General features: G+C 35.7%; 1 protein-coding gene across 4 annotated transcripts in view; it reads right to left on the reverse strand.

Annotated features, from left to right (window-relative positions):
- LOC107977363 (disks large homolog 2) overlaps positions 1-24,935 on the reverse strand; it is a 1,172,797-nt gene that overhangs the window by 613,439 nt on the left and 534,423 nt on the right. For all 4 annotated transcript variants that reach the window (XM_035442394.1, XM_035442396.1, XM_035442395.1 and 1 more), the window contains one exon: positions 7,923-7,973. In XM_035442394.1, coding sequence (XP_035298285.1) covers positions 7,923-7,973 — 51 coding nt within the window. The remainder of the gene's footprint in view (positions 1-7,922; positions 7,974-24,935) is intronic.

Consider the following 24,935-nt stretch of genomic DNA (forward strand, 5'->3'; position numbering starts at 1 on the left):
TTATTTCACAAGCACTGCTTTCAAAATTCCCACATGACTCACTCTGTATCCAAAGCATGCTTCATCTGTGAGAATTTTTTAGACTAAATAAATCAGTCACTTATCTCTGCCCTATGAATCTATTTATGGGTAAAATAACAACCAAAAAAGTCATGGGTTTATACTTAAAGAAATGGCTCCAAGCTTTGGTTATCTTGTTGCTCGTCCGGGAGAATAGAGAGGAGTTATAGGTCCCAGACATGTATTTCTCATCTTTGTACAATCACAGTCATGCATGTTGGTCAAGGTTTCTCAGGCATGGTGAATCTATTATCCACACAAGTGAACTAGCTTCTTATGGTGTAACTCATACCATGACTACATAGTCTGTTAGCGTCATACACAGAACACTGACAAATCATTCAGAGGCATGGAATCTACTCAATTGACAGGTAATCCTGGGTGGCAATAAGGCTTGAAAGATAGCAGGTTCCCCTGGCTAAGTGTTTGTAACAATAATTTGTTCCATTATACTGTAGGCATCTCTGATTCTTCTCTCTCATCCAAAAGTGTAATAGAGATCAATTGTTTAATTTCTAATATTATCTACTCATCCTTCACTATTGACCAAATTTATCCATTAATTTTGTCTTGAGTGGTACACCAGCATTCTCCTCTGTCCTATGACATGAAGATCCAGCACTACAGCTAAAACAATGTTTGTACACCACAGATACAACTATGCCACTCTCATGACATAAACTCTTCAAAGGTTTTCAATTGCTTTCATTTCTACATTAGCTAGCTTGTAGTGTTTTCCAAGGCACTCATGTTTGCTGCTTGTTCTGTCTCTCTTGCCTGGTTTCCTAATTCTTGCTTCACAGCTTGAAAAACTGCATTCATCCTAAATGACTTGAGCATGGAACTTTCCAGAGGCCTTGGAACAATTGTATGCTTCTCCTGTCTGAGAGGCTTTCTCTTTTGGCTTCCTGTTATGTGCTTACTTTCCTCTCATTGCTCATGAGCCAGCTAAAGTGTGTTGCATCACAGAACTACTCTCTTTTGGGCCAGATATCTGTAACACTCTGTTCTTCCTCACAGTTACCATTTACTCCTCAACTACCACACAACATATGAAATACAGACTATGTCTAGTACTCACGTTTAGTAAACACTTAACAAACTGATGCATGAAAGATCTTTACAGGGCTTACTATGATTAACACATGGTCAATGCATTGAGCAACTTGTCAATAGAGAATGAGTTGTCAAATTTTCTTCAAATTGTCTAATGTTTTGCCTTTTCCATGACATGGTAAATATAAACACCATAATACACACTATGAAGCAATTCCTAGGGCATTTGGAGAGACAGATTCTAGGCATTGTTATTCTAAGTTTGAGATTCCTTCTGTGAAGAGGAACACTGGTCAAGAGGGAAACGCAAGCAAATCCCCTTGGCAGAAATGGTGTTTGAGCTACTTTTAAGGTTGGCTAACTCAGTGTAAGAGAGCTGATTTTAATCCACTCCTTCTGGAAAAATGTGACTTTCCTCTAAGGTTTTGAGAAGTTATTTAATCTCTAAGCCTCAGACTCTTAACAAGTAAAAAAGGAGTTCATAAGACATACTTCATGATGATATTATTAAATGTGACCAGTTTAGCATTTAATTAATGTTATAGAGATTAGACAGAAATGTATGAACAGTAAATAATTCATGTATATGGTCTGTGGCTCTTATAACTTTGGATGACTGGTATCTAACTTAACAACAGAAATAATAAGGAAAAGGCCTGTTATAGGATTTCTTGATGTCTAGTCAAACTCTTATAAATTGTCCGTAATAACCAGAGGTTGTTTATTTGCTTTTTCCACGTTCATGAATGCGATATCCATGTAGAGGACCAAGGCTGCCTCCTGGAATGAGGCAATGTCTCTCATTCATTGAGAGATTGAGCTCACTCATGTAGCTAGTCTTGCCATCAAACTTGCTCTGGGGATCTCCTGTCTGTTTTATAAAGCTGGTAATAAAAGTGAGCTGCTTTGTTCACATAGCATTTAAATGGGTTCTGAGGATCTGAAGTCTTACAATCATGTTTGTCTTGAAAGCACTTTAACCACCAAGATGTCTCTCTTGTTCTGGGAGGCTTTCAAATGTAAGGTTTCTCCACAGTACTGATATACTTTGTGAGAACTGATGTGCTTGCCAAATGAAATATTAAGACTAAATATGCATGATAGTATTCCTTTTCCAAGGGTAATCTGAGATAAATGAAAAACTATAGGTTCATCCCCTAATATGAGAAATGAGGGTACATATAGAGTTCAAGGTCATTTAAACAGCTACTATTTTAAACAGGCTCTATGCAACTCCTTTACTGTCCTTCCAGTAGCAGAGTAAGGCACAAACCATCCACATGCTTTTTTTTTTTTCTGAGTATGTACTACACTGTAGAGATTATTTTAGGCAAAACAGATACAGAAGTGACTGAGTATATATAAATAGCCTATATTCTGGAAGAAATAGGCATTAACAAAGTAAATACATTTCAGATGTAAGTATAATTAAGCAGTAATAAAGCTGAGGGTGGTATAAAGAATGATGAAATTTGGTACCAATTTAGATGGTGTAGAAAAGAATGATTTTCCATATGAAATTACAGTGAGGAGACTTTATATATATACATATATATATATACATATATATAATATATATAATATACATAATATAATAACATGATTATACATATATCTAAAATCTTCTCACTGCAATCTCACATGGAAATATGATTCTAATCTATATATATATATATATATATATATATATATATATATATATATATATATATATATATATATTTCTTCAAGCTGAAAGAATAGCCACTAGCAAGGCCTTGAGGCAAGAAAAGCATGGACTTTTTGAGGAATCCCAAAACTGTCAGTGCAGATAGGGCAAGATGTATGAAGACAGAGGCGTGAAAAAGACATCTTGTGAAGCCTTATTGATGCTGATGGGTGCAGTTCCCACCTCTTGGAAGACTTTTTATAATAAACGTAAGCCTAACTTACATTTTGAAAACTACTACCCTGGTTGTTTGGAAAACAGTGAGACAGGCTACCAGAGTGTTCCAGGAATGGATGAGCTGGGTTTGAATGAAGATTCTACAGAAAGGGTAGTAAAAACAGGTTGATTTTGAAATATACATTTTATGGAAGTATTGCAGTCCTGCTCATGAATCCTGAGGAAAAGAAATAAATGAGACTTTGAAGATAATTTTGACTGGATAATAAGGAAGAAGGCAGAACCATTTGGCTCTGATAAGGACTCTTAGATGAGAAAGATTTGGGAGCCTGAGGGAGGGAGCCCAGGGCCCCTTGGTATTTAAGCAAATACATAAGATGGATAGTTAGCTGTAGATAATGATCTGAGAGAGCAGGTCACAACTTCAGATTTAGAAGATGAGGCCATAGGGGAGTGTCAGCTATGGATCTGGATGAGAGCTGGCAAAAGAGGTGTTTCTACCTGGTATCTGGATTTATTCAGCATTTAGAGGAACAATAGCAAGAAAGAAAAAAAATGGGCTGCCAGGAAAGGAAGGAGAGCACAGATAAATATTTTGCTCTAGAAATTAAAAAGTGATATCTTTGATGAGTTAGTGACAGCTATACCAAATGCTCCTGGAAAATCAGTTAGGACTGAGAACTGATGCTCAGATTGGGCAAGACTGAAACTATCATAACTTTGACAGAGATAGTTCTAACTTGTGGGGGTAAAACCATATGTTAAAATAGGATAAGAGCTAGGCATCATGTTGCATACATGTACTTCTGGCATTTGAGAGGTCACTCCTTGCAACTTTGGGGTCAGTCTGTTCTACGAAGCAAGGTCTAGGCCAGAAAAGTAAAACTTTATCTCAAAATAAAACAAATAAAAGAAAAACTGCTAATTATAGGAAATAAAATGACACATTTGTCTTAGAGGCAAAATAGACTGACTAGCAATAGATAGGCAATATGGTAGGGACACATTTGGTCAAGTGACCCCCTCTATTTAATTAGAGATATTAAGCAATATCTGTATTGAAGTTAGTCCAGGAAAACCCAGAGGAAAGAACAATGCAAAAGAACAGATGATCACTGTAGAAGCAAAGTAATTAAATGATCGAGGTTATAAAATCCAGCTCAGAAATTAAGAGTTTCCTGGAAAGGAAACAGAAAAAATATTTATTTCACTGTCCTGAAAAAGTTCACTGCTACATGTTCACACACACCCAAATAATGTAGAAGTGAAATCCTTTCTTACTTCTTCTCAAGGACACATGGAGGGCAGGTATCAGTTGAAAGTGAAGGTGAGGGAGAGGATTTTAGGGATGTGATGGGCTCAAAGAAGATGTGAAAGTTGTCTTAGAGAAGAGTAAGGGATTTTTCTAGTGAAATGTTTAAGAATTATCAGGAAATTTTGAGAGTCATAAGTCAATGATTAGGAACTTCAAGCAAGCTTAGTGAGTGTTTCTCTAGCCATGGCCAGCAGCTCAGGTGCTTATGTGGAATGAATAAAAAGGGGTGGTGTAACCACTAGTTAACAGAACTAGGATTTTCATGTATGAAACAAATCAGATAAATGAGAAAAGTTTTAGAATGCCTGGACCAGACCAGATTTCATGTGTAAGGAGGGAATGGAGGATATGAAGGATGAAAACTATGGGGGAAACCACGAGATCAGTGACTCAAGTCCTAACAGAGATTGTGGAAGTTTGGGAGAGAAACTCTGGAGAAGATGTGTGACTGTGTGACACAGAGGATTTGGAAGGTGCACAGTTAATGGAAATGACAAGGTTCAGTGTATGATTGGGCACCCAAGGATAGGGAGACAGGGAGAAGGTGGAGTGTGTTCAGGGTTAAGAAGTAAGTAAAAATGAGACTCCAGGCTAGAATCTGTTATTATATGACTCTATGTCAATGCTCTTTCTCAACTTGATGTTAGCCTTTAGTTATCTGCTGTGCTACAGAGGCAAGCAAAATACAAACAAACAAACAAACAATGCTCTCTTAAAGATGTGTGTACACTGAGTAGGGGAAGGGAGAAGAAAAAAAGCATGTGGATAGTCCTGCTTAGTTCCATGGGTCCTGGGTTTAGATGGGCTGCACAATCTTATCTTGTACTTTACCTCACTAATTTTATTGCCAGCCTTGAAGCAGAGGGTAGTGATTTACAAATGTGTGTAGTTTTTCTTCTTTCTCTCTCTTATGTGAATTAATTTCCCCTAATATCACTTTCTCTATTTAGAATGCTATTAAAATTTTATCAAAGTCCATAATGGATGTTTTAAAGACTCCATCTGGCAAGCACTTAGCTTCCTATGTAAATTTCTTTAAGACTACTCACTCTCAATAAAAATTAGACTAAAATGAGAAATCTGTTGACTCATGAAAGTGAATTGCAAGAAATTAATGAGGAAATATAAATGAATAAAGGTCTGTAGTATTAATTCATAGTTAAATGATAGTTCACAGGGTACTAATTATGTTTTCATTTCATATGAAATTATTATTATTTTGGTTTTTTGAGACACTCGCTCTGTAGACCAGGCTGGCCTCGAACTCACAGAGATCCACCTGCCTCTGCCTCCCAAGTGCTGGGATTAAAGGTATGTTCCACCAATGCCTGGCTCATATAAAATTATTATATAATTTACTATTTTGTATTATAAAATTATTAACGATGTTTAGAAGATATGCAAAAAGAAACAACTAAAATCTACCCCAAATCCTTAATAAGATGCTAACATTTTTAACAGATTCATGTATATCTCTTCAGGTTTCACTTATGTATTCATATATTTGTACTATATATGTATGTACATTTGCTGTGTTTATTTTAATATATATTATACAGCATGATTGGAATTCAATACCATCATTTCATAGATTTTAAGTACAGGAATTAATAGAGCGATATTAACTGAAAGTAGGGATGTGAGCTTCTCAAATGAGAGTCACATGTTGCTATGCTTACATGCCATTTAAAGAATTTTGGTGATTTCTTGAGCTATTATTCTCAAGAGCTGCTAATAAACAAAAATGGGATTACAGGTGTACCTGACACTGATCTAGCTGATAAGGTAAAACCTTGGGCCACATGGATGCAGGGAGGTAGGAGAGCTCCACAGCAAACAAAAGTTAATAGCCTTGTTTGAGATGCCTAGAAGATGTCTTAGAGAGGTAGGATGTCCTAACCAAAATCATACACATTTAGGTTTTAAATCTTGTGCATTGATATTTTCATATAAAATACATTTGTTAAAAAAAAGACCTACTCAGGGAAGGGAGAAGAATCAAGCACACAGTGAGACTGGTTTAATTACATAGGCTCTGGGTCTAAGAGGGTCACCGTTTACATTTTGCACTGTGCCTCACAAACCACATTGCCGCCACACGCCTGCCATTCCTGAACATTTCTTTTATGTTTGTATATCTGATTATGTTTTTGCCAAAGTGAAAGGAGACACTGTAAACATAATCACAATGATTCCATCCCTAGTGTTGTGATTTGCTTTTTGTATGAGGGGTCCTTATAAAATATGTATTTTGAGTTTATAAACAATAAATCATCTAACTGTAATTCTATAATTACAAAGAAAGTTGTTTGCTAGTGTCTGTCAGTAACCCTCCCAGCCAACAGTACTAATTATGCTGGAGAACTTGATTCTCAGATGGTGAGAGGCTCAACCAGACCATGGGGATTCCCCCACTCCCTCATGAAGTCCTTTTCATTTTCCCCCTCTTTTTTTCAAAGAAAAGAATATTTTAAAAATTTTCTACTTTTGCTAAAACTTTTGAAAATGTGAAGCATTTTTTGAATCAATTTAATCTATGTTTGATTATATTTTAAAACTACTTTAAAATTATTTTAAAATTGATTAAAATTGAGATATGCTTTGTATTCTTGAAATCACATAATATTCTAAAATGATATTGAAATATAAATTAACATTTCCTCATATTTAAATTTAATAAGATTAATATTACATGCATATCTAATGCAGTTGTAAACATATTTTTGAGCCTTGTGTGATATAAACAGTACAGATATGAGCAGTCTTTGTGAAATTTGTCAAAATTTTTAAATGTAATAATGCCTCTAAAACTATGCTTGTTTTCAAGATTTTTGATCCCTGTTTCCAAATTAACTAATTTTCAGGACTACTCATTGTCACTGTATATTAAGACTCTTTTGAAATGTTTACAATTTGATACTAAACTGTTCTTGCTTTCCATCTTCATTTCCTAGTGAGGGTAAGTAAGCAGAGTTATATACCCTCATCTTTTGAAATGATGAATATTCTGCTAATGTTTCCTGACATTGCTTTTTCTAGATTGTCTTTGACATTTCTTTTATTGTTTTATAAAATACCCAAATACGCTAGACTGTGTGGCACAGTTTCCTTTATTTGTCAGAAGTCAGTGCCAAGGTACTTCTAGCATATTTTCAGAGCTTTACAGGGTTGCTTGCTGTGTCTGCCTTTGGCGATAGGTTTTAAGTTTATCACTCTTTTGTTGCTGCAATAGAAGATGTGTGGCAGCTGTAGATCAGATTGCAACATCATTATCACATAACTGAGAACATTATAATATGTCTTAGAAACATACAGTCAAATCATTGATAACAAAACATCCAGAATAAAGAACTGCAGAAGCTCCTAGGCAATTTCTGCCTTTGCCATTCATTTGCCCAATCCCTGGAAACAAGATTTACAAATTGAAACATTTTGGTTACTCAGTCTTCGATCTCAATGTTCTCTACCAAAACATTTCACTAATATTCTCCTGTAAATCTTGTAGGTAGCTTTGTGTTAACAAATACAATTTTGCAACTTCATAATACAACAAATTAAGACCTGGAAGGTAGAATGCATACTTAAAATTTTAAAATCCTTTCTTACCCTCTCCAACGTAATTTCTTCAAACTCATATTCAATTTCTGTTCCATTGACCTATAAGGAGAAAAAAAGGAAGAGAATTACTAATGCATTGTGAAGATGAGATTCTATACTTAAAAACTGTTGGGGAACTCCTGGTGTGGTGGCACACACCTGCCATTAGAGAATATTTCCTTCATGTTGTGCTTTGGATTATGTTTTTTTTTTTCTCAAATGAAATGAGATTCAACAAAAATAAATAACAATTGTTCTATCCTTTAGAATGTTGTTACTTGTTTTTTATGTGAGGGAAAAACAAAATATGTATTATGAGTTTATAAACAACAAATCATCTAAGGGTGATGATATAATTGCAAAGGAAATTCCTTGCTAATATCTTTTTAGATCTCACGGATAAAATCTAAAGTATGACCTTTAAAATGGTAGCACAACTATATGTGATCCGCCCACACACTCCTCGTCTTCCTCCTTCTTCTTGTCTTGCTCCTCTGCTTCTTTCTTTTGAGGGGAAAAACTACATTAAGAATGACCGAGTCATCTAAAAAATTCCACTTCTCTGATTTTTTTTTTTTTTGGTTTTTCGAGACAGGGTTTCTCCGTGGCTTTGGAGGCTGTCCTGGAACTAGCTCTTGTAGACCAGGCTGGTCTCAAACTCACAGAGATCCTCTGCCTCTGCCTCCCGAGTGCTGGGATTAAAGGCATGCGCCACCAATGCCCAGCTGAAATTCCACTTCTTTATGATTCAAGTTTAGGTAATACATTCCAATTACTTTTTATTTTGCTTATTGGGAAGCCCTGAATCATGAAAACATGCCCAGATACTTCAGAAGTAATAAATGAATAAAGTAGGACACATTTTGAAATTCCTCATTAGAAACTGTTTCAACCATCTAAACAATCCTTGAATTGATATGAATTTAGAAAGAGAAATTTTGAATATAGCCAGGCACCTATGATTCAACAGATGTGCATAGAGAATTGTGAGGAAATGCTGTAACAAACATTGAATTCCTATTTTTATCTACCACAGAATTCTTAGCCAATTAAAATTTCTGAGAAGAAAGTTTCAAACTGTCTATTTCTCCGCCTCTTCATACCTTGTTTCTTCATACCTCTATTTCTTCATACCTCCCAAGTATGTCTGGCATTAGAATTCAGGAATCAAGTGACACAGTTTTTCAATTGCAATTGTTTTTTTTTTAAGGTTGTAACATCATTTTCATTTTTCCATCCTTACAGAATTTAAATATAGTACATGAGACTGAGAGCTCTATGTAGACAACAGCTAGATAGCCAGCCCCTTTGCCCAAGGTAGAAGTTATTCAAGAGGGAGCTGATGAAGGAGAAAAGAGGAATCAGTAAGCAATGAAACTTGGTATTCTATAGATCCAGAAGCGGAGATATTTGTAGATTCTTTTTCATAAGAAATGTGGAGGAATACCTGCAGTTGTCTTCAGCAAACATATAGAGCCATCAAGGGTGGTGGACTCTGCCTCAGAGACTCCTTTGGAGCATGTTTTTGATAATTCAATTACATGAGCTAATTGGTGAATTACATTTTACTGTGTTATTGCATTATCAAACAGACCTAAACTGAATTTGATTTTCTGGGCTTCAGCAATTTAATGACTCACAGAAAAGGACTTTGTGATGTCAGAAAGCTTTGGCAGCATTAGGAAGGCTTTGCTTGAGCATATGTAAAAATAGAAAAACAAACCCTTAAAACTCCCTGTATGTGTAGGCTTCTGTCTGAACTTTTATTTCTCTTACTTTCCATAGCTGATACATAGAAGGAGGGCAGCAGGAGGAGACTGAATTAATGTGATGTGTTTTCGTTTGCTCAGTATGGCTCCATGAAGCATTTCTTTGCTTCACTGACTCTCTAGAGTGAAATCCTTCATGGTATTAAGTGCTGCAAACTGGGGAGGGGCAATTATCTCTGAAAAGAGGAAAATAAGCCTCTGATAGTAAATATCCAAAGATTCATAGTGAAAGGCATTCTTTCAAGAAGCAGTTAGAAGACAAGAATGTTTTACTGGTTTGCATCACAGAGCATGTATATTGGCATATATAATTTTGCTTAGCAGTTCAAAGATTATGCATGCTGAATATTAGGTCCTAGATTCCTTCTGTATGCATATCATAATTATTATTTTGAAGTTCCCTGGTCAGCTTCATGAAGAGGTTATATAAGTCTTGTCAGCAGGCTTCTGTGAGCTCCAAGGATCTTCAGTTTTCAGCTAATGATTGTAATGTCATTTCCCTAAGTTAACAATATCCAGACTCTTTTTGAGGGTAGATAGTGGTATCCAGGATGTAAAATTGCTTTAAAAAAGAAAGACTGTCATGTCTGTAGCAGCAGCATCTATTGAAATTACAGAGATGTGAGTGCTTTTAATCATAGGAGAGTCAACATTTCAAACTTAATTGATAAACATTTTAAACAAGGAATCATAAAGCGACTGTGGGAATTCAGGAATAAGATATTTTAGAGGCTCTAATGTCTATTCTCTCATTAGAAGACTGATGGCTATATTCCCTTGATGAGCTCTAAGTAAAAAAAAAATAAATGAACACCATACTCTCTTGGCAGAGGTTTTGATAGAAAGAACAAAACACAAGAACTAAGAATATTTGTATTTTAATGAGAAGTTCCTAAGTCTTGGCTGTGATTTTATGGATGTTCAAAGCCTTTTCAACTAATTGGAATGGGAGAATACTCCTTCAGTATTTCCTATACTTATTTAGATTGTGGTAATTTACTGAGTGGTGACCAATTAAAGTGTGTCAAATAGAGAATAACCCCTACCCATCACAGTGAACTTTTTCATCCAGAGGTCAAAACCATGTTGATTATGGCTCCTATTCTCCTGTCAATGGGGTTTACTGACAATCTACCATTGTGTGACCTTCCTACAAGGTCTCAGTATAATCCATATCAGTTCCTTAACATTCAACTTCTCTCTCTCTCTCTCTCTCTCTCTCTCTCTCTCTCTCTCTCTCTCTCTCTGTGTGTGTGTGTGTGTGTGTGTGTGTGTGTGTGTGTGTGTGTGTGTGTGTGACAGATTTGCATGAATGTAAGGGGCATGTAAATCATAGTATATGTAGAAGTCAGAGGACAAATTCTACATTGTTTGAGACAGTGTCTCTTTGTTAAATAGGGTATGCTAGTAGACTCATGAGCTTCTGCAGGATTTTCCTGACTCCGCCTTCCTTTGTAACCCAGGATCACAGTGGTTGCAGACCTGTGCTAATGTTTATGTGTGTTTGAAGGATTTGAACTTAGGCCCTCACACTCTCCCAGCAAGCCCATTATTTGCAAAGTCATCTTCCCAACTATTCTGATATGAAGCTTTCCACTTCTCTATCTGAAAATAATTCTTGTCAATATATTTTCCCTTGACCATTCACATTTCCTGTGATATAATCATATTAGTAATACATTGTGTTTCTGATAGTATAGGATACAAAAATTTGGATGGTTGAGGTTACCGTTATTCTGACTCTGGTCCTATTCGTCACTTACAGTCTCTTCTTTATCTTGAAAAGTAGAAAACTGGGGGACTGGTATTTTGGAAAACCAATGAGATATACAGAATTTCTTATTTTTGAAAAAATATGGTTTTAACAAAACAGGCTATTTCCATTGTCCTTGGTTATCTATCATAGCTATATGACAAGATGTATTGCTGAAAACACAACACATTTTGGCTTCAGGATATAGAGAAATCATTCTCAAACCAATTGAGAAGCTTCCTTCCTCCTTTTGTAACACTGTGAGGTGCTATGTATGATATTGGTGGAGAAAAGACATATCTAGCGGGACACAATAGGCTTCACTACCTACCAGCCAGACAACATGTGCCTACTGGAATACCTGACTGTAATGGGGTGACTAAGTGCTTTCTGATTGGATTTAAGAATTGTTACACAAGAGGGAATTTCATGCCTAGTACTGTTAATTTGTCAAAGGCTCACAGCTGAGAGAGAGGTCATTTGTTTTAGAGTGGAGCCTGCTAATATTTTGCTAAATTGTCACGTTGTCAAATTGCCTTCTAAATATTTACATTTATACTCATAGATCTGGGCTTCTCTCAACCATGGTTATTTTTTTCAGTTGTCAGTAGTCAATGTAGAGTCTTCCAAGATTAACAAATTATGAATACATGCCATAAGGGGAACATGTTCATCATCAAGCTTCTACCCCAAGGCTTAGGAGACATTGTGGAAGAGGAGACAAAAAGAGTAAAAGAGTTGAAAGATGAGGAGGAATGCTGTGAAATGCAGAAACAGCATGATTGTTGCACCCATGAACTCATGGCATCTTTGGTTATCTGCACCAGATCAAGCAGACAAAATACTAGCATTGATGGGAGAGGTGATCACTAGGTCCCTCCCCTTACGTAGGAGTTTGTTGCAGTTGATAGATGCTGGGAATAAAGAATAATTCTTTGTGGGTATGGACATCCGTAGGTTTCCTATTTTTCAATGGACCTCCCCACATCTGTGTACACATGGTTGGCACTAATTGGGCTTAGTGGATGAGAGAGAGAGAATGTTAACTTGGGAGGAAAATGTATTAGAGAGCTATGTGAAGACTTGGAGGGTGAAATAGGAAATAGATATGACCACATTTCAGTATATGTGCATATGGAATTCTCAAAGACTAACAAATATATTTTCTTCAGATAATTAATTTTTCTTTATATAACTGATGGTGCTGGCTCTGTGATGACTGATATGGTGGCCAGAAAAATCAATTTGATGCCACACATTGTCCATCACTTTCTGGGCAGGTTTGACCTCATATGGCACTGAAAAGAAGAGAGAGTGAGACCCACAGCTCACTCACATTTCAACTCAGTACTTAAACTTATCATTTTATAAACTTGGAGTACTTTATATATTTTCATGCCTCTGGAAATCTTGAGTCAATTTTACTGTCTTTTTTTCCCCTTCACTGCTATAGTAACCACCTGCCTAGATGATGACATAATTTGATTTCAAGATTTATTTTTATCTCCTGAAAAGATTTTTTCATGAATAGCACAGGTGAAATATTTTATGCTTTAATCTTTGTAAATTGGAATCTTAATGATTTCCTTCATTTTTAAAATTTTTGCCACTTTTTAAATTTCCCTAAAGCTAAGAACACACTGAGCTTGAAGAAGAACAGATCATTACACATCCTCATGCCACATTTTTTAACAAGTGCTGAAACAGGAACATCAAAGCAGAGGCCCTTTAAGACTGAACACAATTCTACCCAAAGAACAATTATTGGATATTAATAAAGTACCAAGCACAGAGACAGATACTAAGAAAATAGATTTTGAGATGTACACATATTCTCAAGAAACAATTCTTTAACGAGTACTAATACACAGGCATTTTAAAAGGCCAGTGTCAAACCCAGGCTTTCACATGTGCTTGCTCAGGCAACTTACTCCCACATGTGCACACACATATGTATAAAAGAAATGCTTAGGGATAAGTGAAGCAATGTGTCTGTCACATGTTTCCAAAATCAATTAAATCATAAGAATGGAGCCCTGATTAATAGATTAATCCTTCATGGGTTCATTATATATTGGTATTGTTGGAAGTGGTGGAAGGTAGGAAATGGAACCTAAGAAGAAATAAGTTGCTGGGGTTGTCTGTGGGCCTGTACTTCATTTATGTTTTTTGTAATGTCCTCCCTTCTCTGCTTTCTGATAGCCAAAATGAAGAACACCTCTTCCATATGCTGTCACTGTTAAGATTTTCTCTCTCATCACATAGGGTACAGGACAGTGATATGAACCTTATGAAACTGTGAGCCCAAATAAATCCTTCCTTCATCAAGCATTTTACGTGAGTGTGCTGGACACAATGACAAAAAGTAAATAACAGATAGTGTCTTAACCCTGACCCTTTCCGTAAGTAGTTGTTACCAAGTAAGTAAGATATTTCTTTGATAAGTAGTGTTTCAGAATCTATTACCCTCATTGGACTTTGTTTAGCATGTGATGTTTATGAAAATCCAAAGCTCCAGTTACTACAATTTTTGTTCCTTCCAGAGGAAACCACAGGCCATGATACTTTCCGTCATTTTTAGGTACAAGCATGCAGTCACAGGCCTGTTCACATAGCTGCACAATGACTACATCAATAAGAAAATAGATGAATTAAGGAAATAGTGGAATGTTTTAGATGGGTAAAATCAGATGTTCTCAAAAATTATCTGGATCATGATGGAATTTACTCCTGGGTCCAGTCCCTTTGTGATCATAGTTCCTATATCCACATATGTGAGGTTCTTAGGAGCTCTGACTACATTGGATTTCACCACTATCACACATGCATGCACTCAAGCTCTCATCACACAGTTGTGCTTATCTGTATTCCTTTTCCTTAGTGCTTTACCAGTATTGATCCATTTCTTCTCTTGTGAGATCTCTGTTAGAAGACACGTCCTAAATCTTTGCTACTTTTACACCAGAATCTCTGTTTGCTCTTAGAGGTTCTGTGAGAATGTGTATCACAGAAAGAAAAAAACCTGTCCTTCCAATCATTATGAGATTTGTGCATGAGGAAAAAATTTCTAACATATTAGGAATCAGTTTTTCATTAATTGGATGATTGTATGGTCATTATGATAATTTGGTTATACAATGAATGTGAACTATAACACACACATATAAGAATTTGAGAATTTTAGCCAAAATTCCACATTATTTGTTCAGAACCTACATCATAGACTTCTTAGGAAGAATAAAAAGAGATTATATACAGTAATTGCCTGGCACATGGTGAGTCTTCAATAATCAACACTTTTATTATTAATTCTTGATAGTAAGACTATGAAGGCCACAGTGTTTGTTTGTTCAAATATTAGATGTTTGCTAACTTCCCCTAATAATATAAAAAGTCACTTAATAAGACAACAAATTTGCTTACTACTATGAAATCATTAAAACCTTTGTATCTCAAAATCACTTTCTTGACTGTAAGACATACCACCCTGTGGACTAGAATTCTCTTAACTTTCTCATCCAAATCAAGTCAATGTGGCCTCCATGCAGATCACTAACACATCCAAATCTTTCCCAATCTTTGTCTACTCATTCTTGCATTTTCCTTTTAATATTTAGTATTCTAAGGTCCAGTGCTGGCCATATCGTCAGTCTGTTGTCAGTACTCACTTTCCTAAAGCATGTTCCTATGGCATCCACTATACCTCTATCATCACAAGACCTAAGATTGTGTATTTTACAGTTTTCTCCATTTGTAGCACCAGACATTAAACCTTATTCATAGTAACCTTCAAAATAATTTTAATGCTAAGTCACCCAGGTTGCTCTTAAATTATATTCATTCTTATGTGGGCAAACATCAATAACTGTTGTCCTTTATTACAAAACATAGTTTGAGGGGAAGTAACAGATGAATGTAGCCAGAGGAGTCAAGAAAGGTTTTGTGACAGTGAGCAGAGATGAATATGTACATGGGCACGTGTTCTTCAGTCCTGTGCTGGGCAGAATCCTGTCCTTATAGTCAGGAAACGTGTATTAATTCTGTAGCTATCAAGATAGGTAACCATGATTGGGTAAGAATGCTGTTTTCTCATGAATATCTACCATTTCTGAAAATTACCCTGAAGTTTTGACCTTGTCCCATCACGGTATTCACCTATCTACTGACCTCATCATTCTTTATTACCATTTTCCCTTTGATCGCTATTCAAAATACCCTAATCTGGAAACCTGTGCTCTTACCAGATGGTATGATTATGCTCAGCCATGTCCCTTCTCCCTACTCTATCAGGTTCCCCAAGAGGGAGACAGCTGAAAGTGTGGTGATGTCTCCTGTACTCCAGCCAAGTACCTTAGTATCTTATTCATTCCTGTACCAAATATCTCAGGATTCTGTAGCTAATTAGCTACATTCAGTAAATGTAGCTAATTTTAGCCTTTGAAGACAAAACATAAAACTCTTCTTTGAAGAGAAAGACAGACACACATACACAGATAATAGATAGATAGATGACAGGTAGATAGATAGAAAACTCTGTTTGCTCCATTTTTATAGAAAAGAGAAAACAATCCAATAACCCTAATGTTCCTTTTAGCACCTTTAAATCCCATTTTTATTGTAAACATCCTTGTGGAACTTTGTTGTTGTCAACCTTTTCTTTAGAGATACAATCTCTCCCCAGCCTGGAATGCACCCAAAAGGCTAGACAACCAGGTTCAGGAGTCAATCTGTCTCCCCTTTTTTGCTGGGATATGTCCACGTCACTACAACCAGCTTTGAAAAGTGAGTTCTTAGGTTGGATCTTAGGTCTTCATGATTGGAAGACAAGCACTTTCCTACTGAGCTATCTCCCAAGTCCCAGTTATTAATATTCCTAGCTGGGATTCTAATTCTGGTTGGAGCACTGTGTGTATTACTCACTATTACTGTCTATTATCAGCAAACTGACTTTAAGTTAAAAATCCTAATCTTTTGTTGTTGTTGTTGTTGTTTTGGTTTTTGGAGACAGGGTTTCTCTGTATAGCTTTGGAGCCTATCCTGGCACTCGCTCTGGAGACCAGGCTGGCCTTGAACTCACATAGATCCCAAGTGCTGGGATTAAAGGCATGTGCCACCAACGCCTGGCAAAAATCCTAATCTTATTCAAACACATTTCTGAACTCAATGAACTAAATGAAAAACAAAACAAAACACTATTTTATAGTAGCTTATTCCAGAACAATTCTGTCTTTTTTCAGCCTCTGTTATTTAAGTTTCCATAGCACATAGAACTTTGGGTTTAAATAAGTAATCATAAGTGATCATAAACATATTAATTACTATGCTTTATGTTTTCAATTAAAAAACTAAGCATTTTTAACTAAGTAGTTTTGTTTTACTATAGAAGTGTGATATAATATTATTAGTATTTTTATAAAGTGAAGTTAAGAAAAATAGTTTAGGATTCTTACCTGTGAGGTAAAGGACATCATTATATATTGGGAATTGTCTCTCTTAAAGACTTCTACAATGAAGGGGCAATATAATCACTTCCTGTGTCCATAACTGGATTTGTCTCTAATCCAGAAATGTTTTCCCTTCCTACCACCATCGTTGCTTCTAGCTCTGCACAATGTGCAGATGGCAGAAAAACAGGTGGTTTTAATGTGTTCATTTGGCTCCAGCCTAGGGGCAGGCTGTTTTGTTCTTCGTATTTAAATATTTCATGAGTTTGAATATGCTCTTTGAGAACAATAAGTGTTGTAAAGAACACAATTAACCAGCACTTGTAAAGGCATCATGGCACACAAGGTTTTCATTCCATCAGATCTCTTCTTCCCCTCACCATCTCCCTATAATAACTCAGGCAGTTACTGTCCAAAGGAACCAAGAACTAAACAAACAAAAACAGACAAAATCACATACAAACAAAACCAAGTCATCATCACCAAGAACAACAACAAAAACATCTAAAAGAAAACAAAGTAGAACAAAACAAAACAACAAAATGTTTGGTTGCTGAATCCCAAGAGACATTTTAAATAAATGGGCTATAAACTGAGAGCCAAAGAATATGTCCCCTTTATTCAAATGTAAGATTAATGTACCATTTGGCAGGGCATGAGTGTCCTCCATTTCATCACTTTTCTTTCTCCTTTTATTCATTAATAAATTCATTTGAAAATTTTGGCACATATTAATTTTACAAAGTAAGGGAGTTCGTTGTGACATTTCCACCAATGCATATGTGACATAATCATGCTTGTCACTCTCACCCCTCTAACTTCTGTCTTCCCTACAACATGGTCTCCACTATTTTCAACAATCTCCTATAATCTTATCAATATATAAGAGCTGAGCCTAAAGGATCAGAACAGTTCTTTTCAATCGTAAATAGTTATCTTTCCCCAGTTTTCATCCTCTCTGGTTTTCTACCATAGCATTTCTTTTCCTTTGTATTACATGATCCATCTTGGCTGGCCTCTTCTCTACTGTTCTGTGGACAGTGCTTATGTCCATTTCTTTTCTCCCTTCTAGATGTAAGTGTTTGCCAAGCTCTGCTCCTTGCTATTCTGGAATCTACCTGAGTTTTCATGTAACCTGTTTTTTTGTTGTTGTTGTTTTTCTTTTCTCTTTCTTTCTTTCTTTCTTTCTTTCTTTCTTTCTTTCTTTCTTCCTTTCTTTCTTTCTTTCTTTCTTTCTGAGTAAATGCCTGATGTCTCTTTGGTCATAGTAAACCAAAAACAGAACTGATAAACTATTTTAAGTATTCCCATGATTTTCTTCAGAGTGCTCTGTGCCTCTCTTCATTAAATCCACTTTTTCCAATCTATATCCTTCACATTTTACATCAATAGTCAATATCCTATTTTATACTTTCTTAAGGGCACAGATATAATCTGTTAAAATATTTTTTTCCTATTTCATTTTTAATGACTATATGTTCTTCATTTGTTTTGATATTTTCATCATGTAATTTTTCTACTCAAATCAGTTCAAATATTTTCCCTTTATTATTAAAGAACATCTGGGACATTCATTAACTATGCCAGAATGTAAGTGTTCCCATGATTTACCTTTCTAGATATGTACTCTATTTTCTATCTCCATTTTTTTTCTAGCTAAGCAATGCCAATTATCATTTTGGGTATCCTTACTAATGTCTTGAGCCTGCCCTAAATATTTTTACTCAGTGTTATTACATTTCCTAGAAAAGTAATTTTTCCTAGAAAAGTATTAGATGAGGTCTTAGTAACAGAGTAGTAACCAAAACAAGCCTTTGTCTTCATGGATTTGAATTCTACTGAAAGAATGGGCACCTTCCTATTCTCTTAGCCAAAGAATGTCTTGCCTATAAAATATTCTCTTGATTAGCACCCTGAAAAACCATCACCCTTTTGTCTAAGTTTGTATGAAAATTGCTAACAACAATGATGATTTCCACTGTCATCACACAATACCAGCCCGACAAACAATATTACTACTACTTCTGCCAAAGGCCCTGCCACTGACACAATACCTACCAATACTTCAGCTCCCACCACTGCCACATCTAAGGCACATCTGCTACCAATGTCAACAACTACCATTGCCACATCTACCACCATTGCTACAACTTCTACCACTAACATTGATACTGTGTTCTATAATGCCTGCCCTATATGCCACGTACTTAATCATATCACCATAGTAATCCTCAGAGCATCAAATATGAATGCTAATTTTCGTGTTCAAGAAGCAAAATTTCTATGACAATTTCTCCAAGGCCATAAGCAACACAAAATTGGAACTATCTTGTGAAGTCCTTCCTCTTCCTTATAAGGGTTCATGTCCACACACTGAAGCCACACACAAAGGCATTACCTCAAGTCTATTGGCAGAACAAGATGCCACTATATTCTTGTTCATTATTTCCATCATGTCATGAAGGGAAATACATGCGCTACACAAATTATTTTTTAACAAAATTCACAAATCAGTACATATAGTGAAGAATGAAAGGACGAAGATACCTTGTGCTGATAACAACAAAGCAACTGTTCCTGCTGGCTACACCTTGCATGGTACCACTTACTAGACTTAGAGTCTTCATCACAGTTCAGCTCCTCGCTTTCTGTTCACTGATGCTTAAAGAAGCACCATGCGTTAAATCCTTTCTTTTCCTGCAGTACTTATGATGATTTCCCCTTGTTGTGACCACATTATAAGTAGTAAATGCATAAATCAACTGGATCCTATGTTATGGGATTTCTATTGGCTATAATCTTCAAAACCCATTATATCTAAAGACCTGCTGACTATTGGCAGCTTCCAAAGAAGTGAACCACCTTAATTTCTCCATAACCCTCAGCTATAAAAGGTATCTCATCCTTTCAACTAAATATGGGTCACCCTCTTTGCAGTTTCCAAGGTCAACCCATCAATTAGAAAATGTTCATTGAGTGACTGCCCTTCTTTTGTTTACTAGTTCATAGACACTCCCTTTTCCTGTTTAGAAACCTATCGATGTCTTAATGTACTTGTAAAAGAGCTACAGGACTTTATTTCCCTGCTAGTTCATCTGAATGTGTACTGTTCTAAGAAAAATAAATGCTTGGAAATGCTTGTTACACAAAAAGTCATAGCAATATTTTCAGTTCAGGGACTATGTTTGGGGAAAGCATCTCACTGCTTTATTTCATGCCTCTTAAAGTACTTTAGGACAGTCATAGGCATTGATTATTAGTGTCTTTTTGTCCCCCCTACCAGTCCTCCAGCATGGTAAAATACAGAAACTGCAAGATCCCAACTTGTTTCTATGAGACCTACTTTACATTATGCTAATGAAAATACCACTCATTTATATACTACTTCCAATACATTATTACATTTGCTTCCCAAAATAGTCTGTCACAGGTTGAGATCACTATTGCTTCAATTTTATAGGTCAGCCAAAAGTTCAGACAGTCAATGATTTGCTTAAAGCTCTTCAGATAGTAAACACTAGTGCCTCAATAGGAGTCTAGGATCTTTTCAGCTTTGATTATAAAGCTGTTTCCAGTACATTTTGCTATGCATATAGCTTATCATTTATGAGAGATAATCTTTGATTAAATCAGAAGAAATTTCTGATGTTTCAGCATCTTTTAATGAATCAATGGAAATTTCATATGGTTTTATCTGAGAGTATAGTAACCTAGTGTGGTGGTTAGGAGCTGGGATGCTGGAGTCAGATTGCTTAGGTGCATAGCCTAAAACTCCTGTTCTCTAGACAGAAACCTCAAGAATTAATTAACTTCTGTGAGCCTTTGGTCCTTATTTATAAAATTCTCTTATTTCACTGGTTTGCCTAAGGCCTGGATTATATAACTGTGCAAATCTCTAGTTCTTGGCTCCTAGCAACAGCTATTCTCATGATTCTCCTAGGTTGGCCATTATCTTCCTCTCTAAAGAGAAAAACCCCTGTTGGCTGTTTGTGTCTGGCAGCGGCTAATGATGATGGGAGTGATCAGTGGATATTATTTTTAGGCAACTTTAAAGAAATCACCTTACAATGTTGGGTTGTAGTCATTTTTTTTAGAGATGATTTGATTTTCCTTATCTTGCATTGTTAGATTCAGTTAACCTGGATAAAATAAGAATATAAGAGTAAATACTGACCAAAAATAAATAATGTAGCACTTAAAGAAAATAGAAAAGTTTTACATCTATATCAGATCTTCTCAGATAGAATTGTGGGGTGGGGGAGGAATCATATATATTGAGGGTGTGGCTGTGACAGTGGCTATATAAAGGAGGTAGTTAGACTTTATAATGGATACAGTTAACGTTCCTATCTTTAGACAGTTGTCAACCCAGTTCTCTTTGAACTTTTAAGTATTTGTTGACTAGGCTACTTTGGAAGGTGATAGTGTGAGCTTTAAAAGATGTGTGATTAACCATAGGTTACTGCTGCCCACCCACCCCATTCTCCTCATTCAACATGAATTCTAAGTTACATTATAGTAAATATATCACAGAAATGCCTTAAGCATGAGTAAATAGATACCAAGTAAATCAGACACAAATCTTGTATAGAAATAACAAAGATCAAAGGTAGGCAGTAGGACAGTAAGATAAAGAAAATCATGTTTCTATGATACTGTTGTTATTTCTTCATGATCCTCTATTTATAATGTCCTTGTTTGTATATATAAATTGTATTAATTTATTCATAAAATCTTTCAAGATTCTTCTTCTGTTTATCCATTCCTAGTGTTCTTACATATACTCATCCATATAAACCTACACACACACACACACACACACACACACACACACACACACACACACACAAGACATCTGTTCCTTTTCTGCATCTGTAAATGATAATCTTACAGAGCTATAAAGACCCAGTGGGTTCATGAATTGGTATAAGTTAGATGATTAATAAAACACTTGGACCAATAAATGGGCATGTGACACGTCATTATTATACTATTCATTGTTGCAGATTAATAAATGAGTAGTAAGCCCGGAAAAGCCCCTCTCAAAAGAGAAATATAAAATGCTGGATACCATTATCAAAAATAGTCATTTCTATACTCTGAAAACTGATCAAAGAAATACTGACCAAATACAAAATATTCCAGAGAAACTACTGAGCGCCAGTTAACAACAGTAGAAATCTGTTTTGTTCTAGCCTGGGGTGCTCCTATGCACAGCTAGCTCCCTTTGAGCCTATCCCCACCCTCTAATAAAAAGTTCTGTAGGTACAATGTGTCTATCAGAATAGAAAAAGCAGTGAGTGCTTTGGCTTTGCTGCCAGAGGGGCTGGCTTCATTTGGAGAACACAGAAAAAACTCATGCTCAGCTGCCGGAAACAATAGTGATTCCAGTCAGTGGCAAACAGTCAAGGGAAGAGAAAATTGAAGTGGCCTAAGGAGATAATAATGGTTGGTGAAATGAACAGACTGTCCAGAATGAATATAAGTTTAACAGGGGAATCTGGGGAACTAGGGATGCATGCATTCTGGAAAGTGTTTACATATCTCTATCCTATTAGAAGGCTGGAAGCATGTGCAAAATTGCAGTAATACACAGGAGATAGAAGGTCCTCACCACTGACACAAACCTGACTCAGTGTAAGACTCTGCAGGCACACAGAAAAGACACAAGGATACATTTCAGAAGACAATCTCCAGTAGAATGTAAACTGTTTGCATTTGAAAACATCTATCTATTATACAACTGATTCTATTAGGGGAAGATAGTAGTCCCACCAGCTCAATGACCTGTAGTCTAACCTCTGAGCAAAGCTGATATATAAGCAAGCTAGTAAACTTGAAAACATTATCAGCTATCTGTAACTATCCACCACAGGAGGTGAGACCAATGCCATGCACTTAGCCCAGGCATGCAATTGAACAAATAAATGATAAAAATGCATCTTAAAATCTGGGCTTATACAGAGAAAAAGGTAAATCAGAATTACCCAAGAACTGTGGGACAATGGAAGAAATTGCAACAACAATAGTAAAGACATAAAATAAACATAAATAATTACTCTAGAGGACAGGAGAAGAATAGATACAGCAGTAATGTTTGCAGAAACAATAATTGGAAATTTCTTGTATATCAAACCACAGCTCTAAGAATCAGAACTCCAAGCAGGATAAATATGACACATAAAATAGTTATTTAAACATAACATCCAGATTTATAATATGTAAAATTCAGAAAAATCTTCCTTTTTCCTTTTTTTGAGAGGTACATCTCATCCCATGCTGGCTTGTAATTCACAGGGTGAATTCTATGTCCCATGCTGGCTTGGAATTCACAGGGTAAGTTCTATGTTCTAGGCTGGCTTTTAGCCACAGTAACTCTCCAATCTCTCATGTACAAGTATTAGAGAATTATACCATGCCAAGTTTAGGAAAAATAATACAAGTCTGAAAAGAAGTTAAAAGAGAGCTCTATGAGTACTTTAATAATCAAGAAACAAACAAGAAAATTATACCCAACTTTTCAGAAATCATGCCAGTGATGAGGCAGAAAAATGATAAACTCTAAAGAGCTAAAAAATGTGCTGTCATTAATAAAGTGTGAAAGAGGAAATGAAAAATTCTCAGAAAAATAAATTCAGGAATTATAATTGTCAGTAAGAGTTAATGTAAAAAACCAAAACACATCCATATTAAAATGAGTTTTGTTTTGACAGAGACGAAAAACCAGAAACTTGAGTCTACATACTAGAAAATGAAACAGCAAAGATTTGTTACTCTTAACAAATGAATTGTTACCAGTAATGGCAAGAGTGAACTTATTGTGTGTGGTTTCTGAGTAAGTGTAAAGAAGAACATTAATGAAACCATGAGAGGGATTGGAAAGAACTTGTTCTTAAAAGGATTGGTATGGAAAATAAGATTGTTTTTAATTTAAATAAAAATTTATTTTAAAAAAGTTACTTGGTATAGTGGGAGTTGAAAGTTTGAATTGATTGCAAATTTTGGAGTATACACCATGACAACTACTGAAAATCTGAAAGAAATGATGTTGCTATGTTAACAAAAGAGACAAAATAGAATAATATAGTATGCACAATAAATTTTTTAAAAGACAGAAAAGGTATGGAAGACTCAAACAGTAAAAAGGAAGAAATATTACTTATATAACTAGAAACAAATGTGGTTTCTGTTAATTCAACTATATGAGTATCACTATAAATGTTAAAGCTATCAATACTTTCAAAAAGAGATGGTCAGAATGAATTAATGTCGGTGTGTTGCCTGTAAAAAGTAGCACTGTAACTATGAAGACGTATATAGCTAATGATGACTGGTAAACAGACTTCAAACAAAAACTAGTCAAAATAAGAGCAATATACTAAAAAGATAATAACAAATGTGAATGTATGTTCATGAAATATTGGATCTTTCAGACTTATAAAACTAATGGGCATAAAAGGTCCCATAGGTCCTCATACAATAATAGTGAGTGACCTCAATACTGGACTCATCTGAATTGAAATCATCAAAGAAACTTGTGAGTTAAATTATACCATAGAGCAAACACCCATAATGAACACACTCATAATGTACTATCAAGCAGATATTAACTACATGTTCTTCTCAGTGGACCATTACTCCTGTCAGAATGGCTAAAATCAATAACACCAATGACAGTTTATGCTGGAGAGGATATGGAGAAAGGTGAGCACTCCTCCACTGCTGGTGGGAGTGCCAACTGGTACAGCTGCGTTGGAAATCAGTATGGTGATTCCTCAGGAAAAATGAGTATCAGTCTACTACAAGATCCAGCAATTCCACTCTTAGGCATATAACCCAAAAAAGCACATTCATGCAACAAGGACATCTGTTCAACCAACGATCATCAGATCATCACAGCATTATTTGTAATAGCCAGAACCTGGAAGCAACCTAGATGCCCCTCAACTGAAGAATGGATAGAGAAAATGTGGTACATTTACACAGTGGAATAATACTCAGCAGGGAAAAAAGTAAACAATGCAATTTTGAAATTCACAGTCAAATGGATGGAACT

The sequence above is a fragment of the Cricetulus griseus genome, chromosome 3 (genome assembly GCF_003668045.3).
Source record: "Cricetulus griseus strain 17A/GY chromosome 3, alternate assembly CriGri-PICRH-1.0, whole genome shotgun sequence".
Classification (NCBI taxonomy): domain Eukaryota; kingdom Metazoa; phylum Chordata; class Mammalia; order Rodentia; family Cricetidae; genus Cricetulus; species Cricetulus griseus.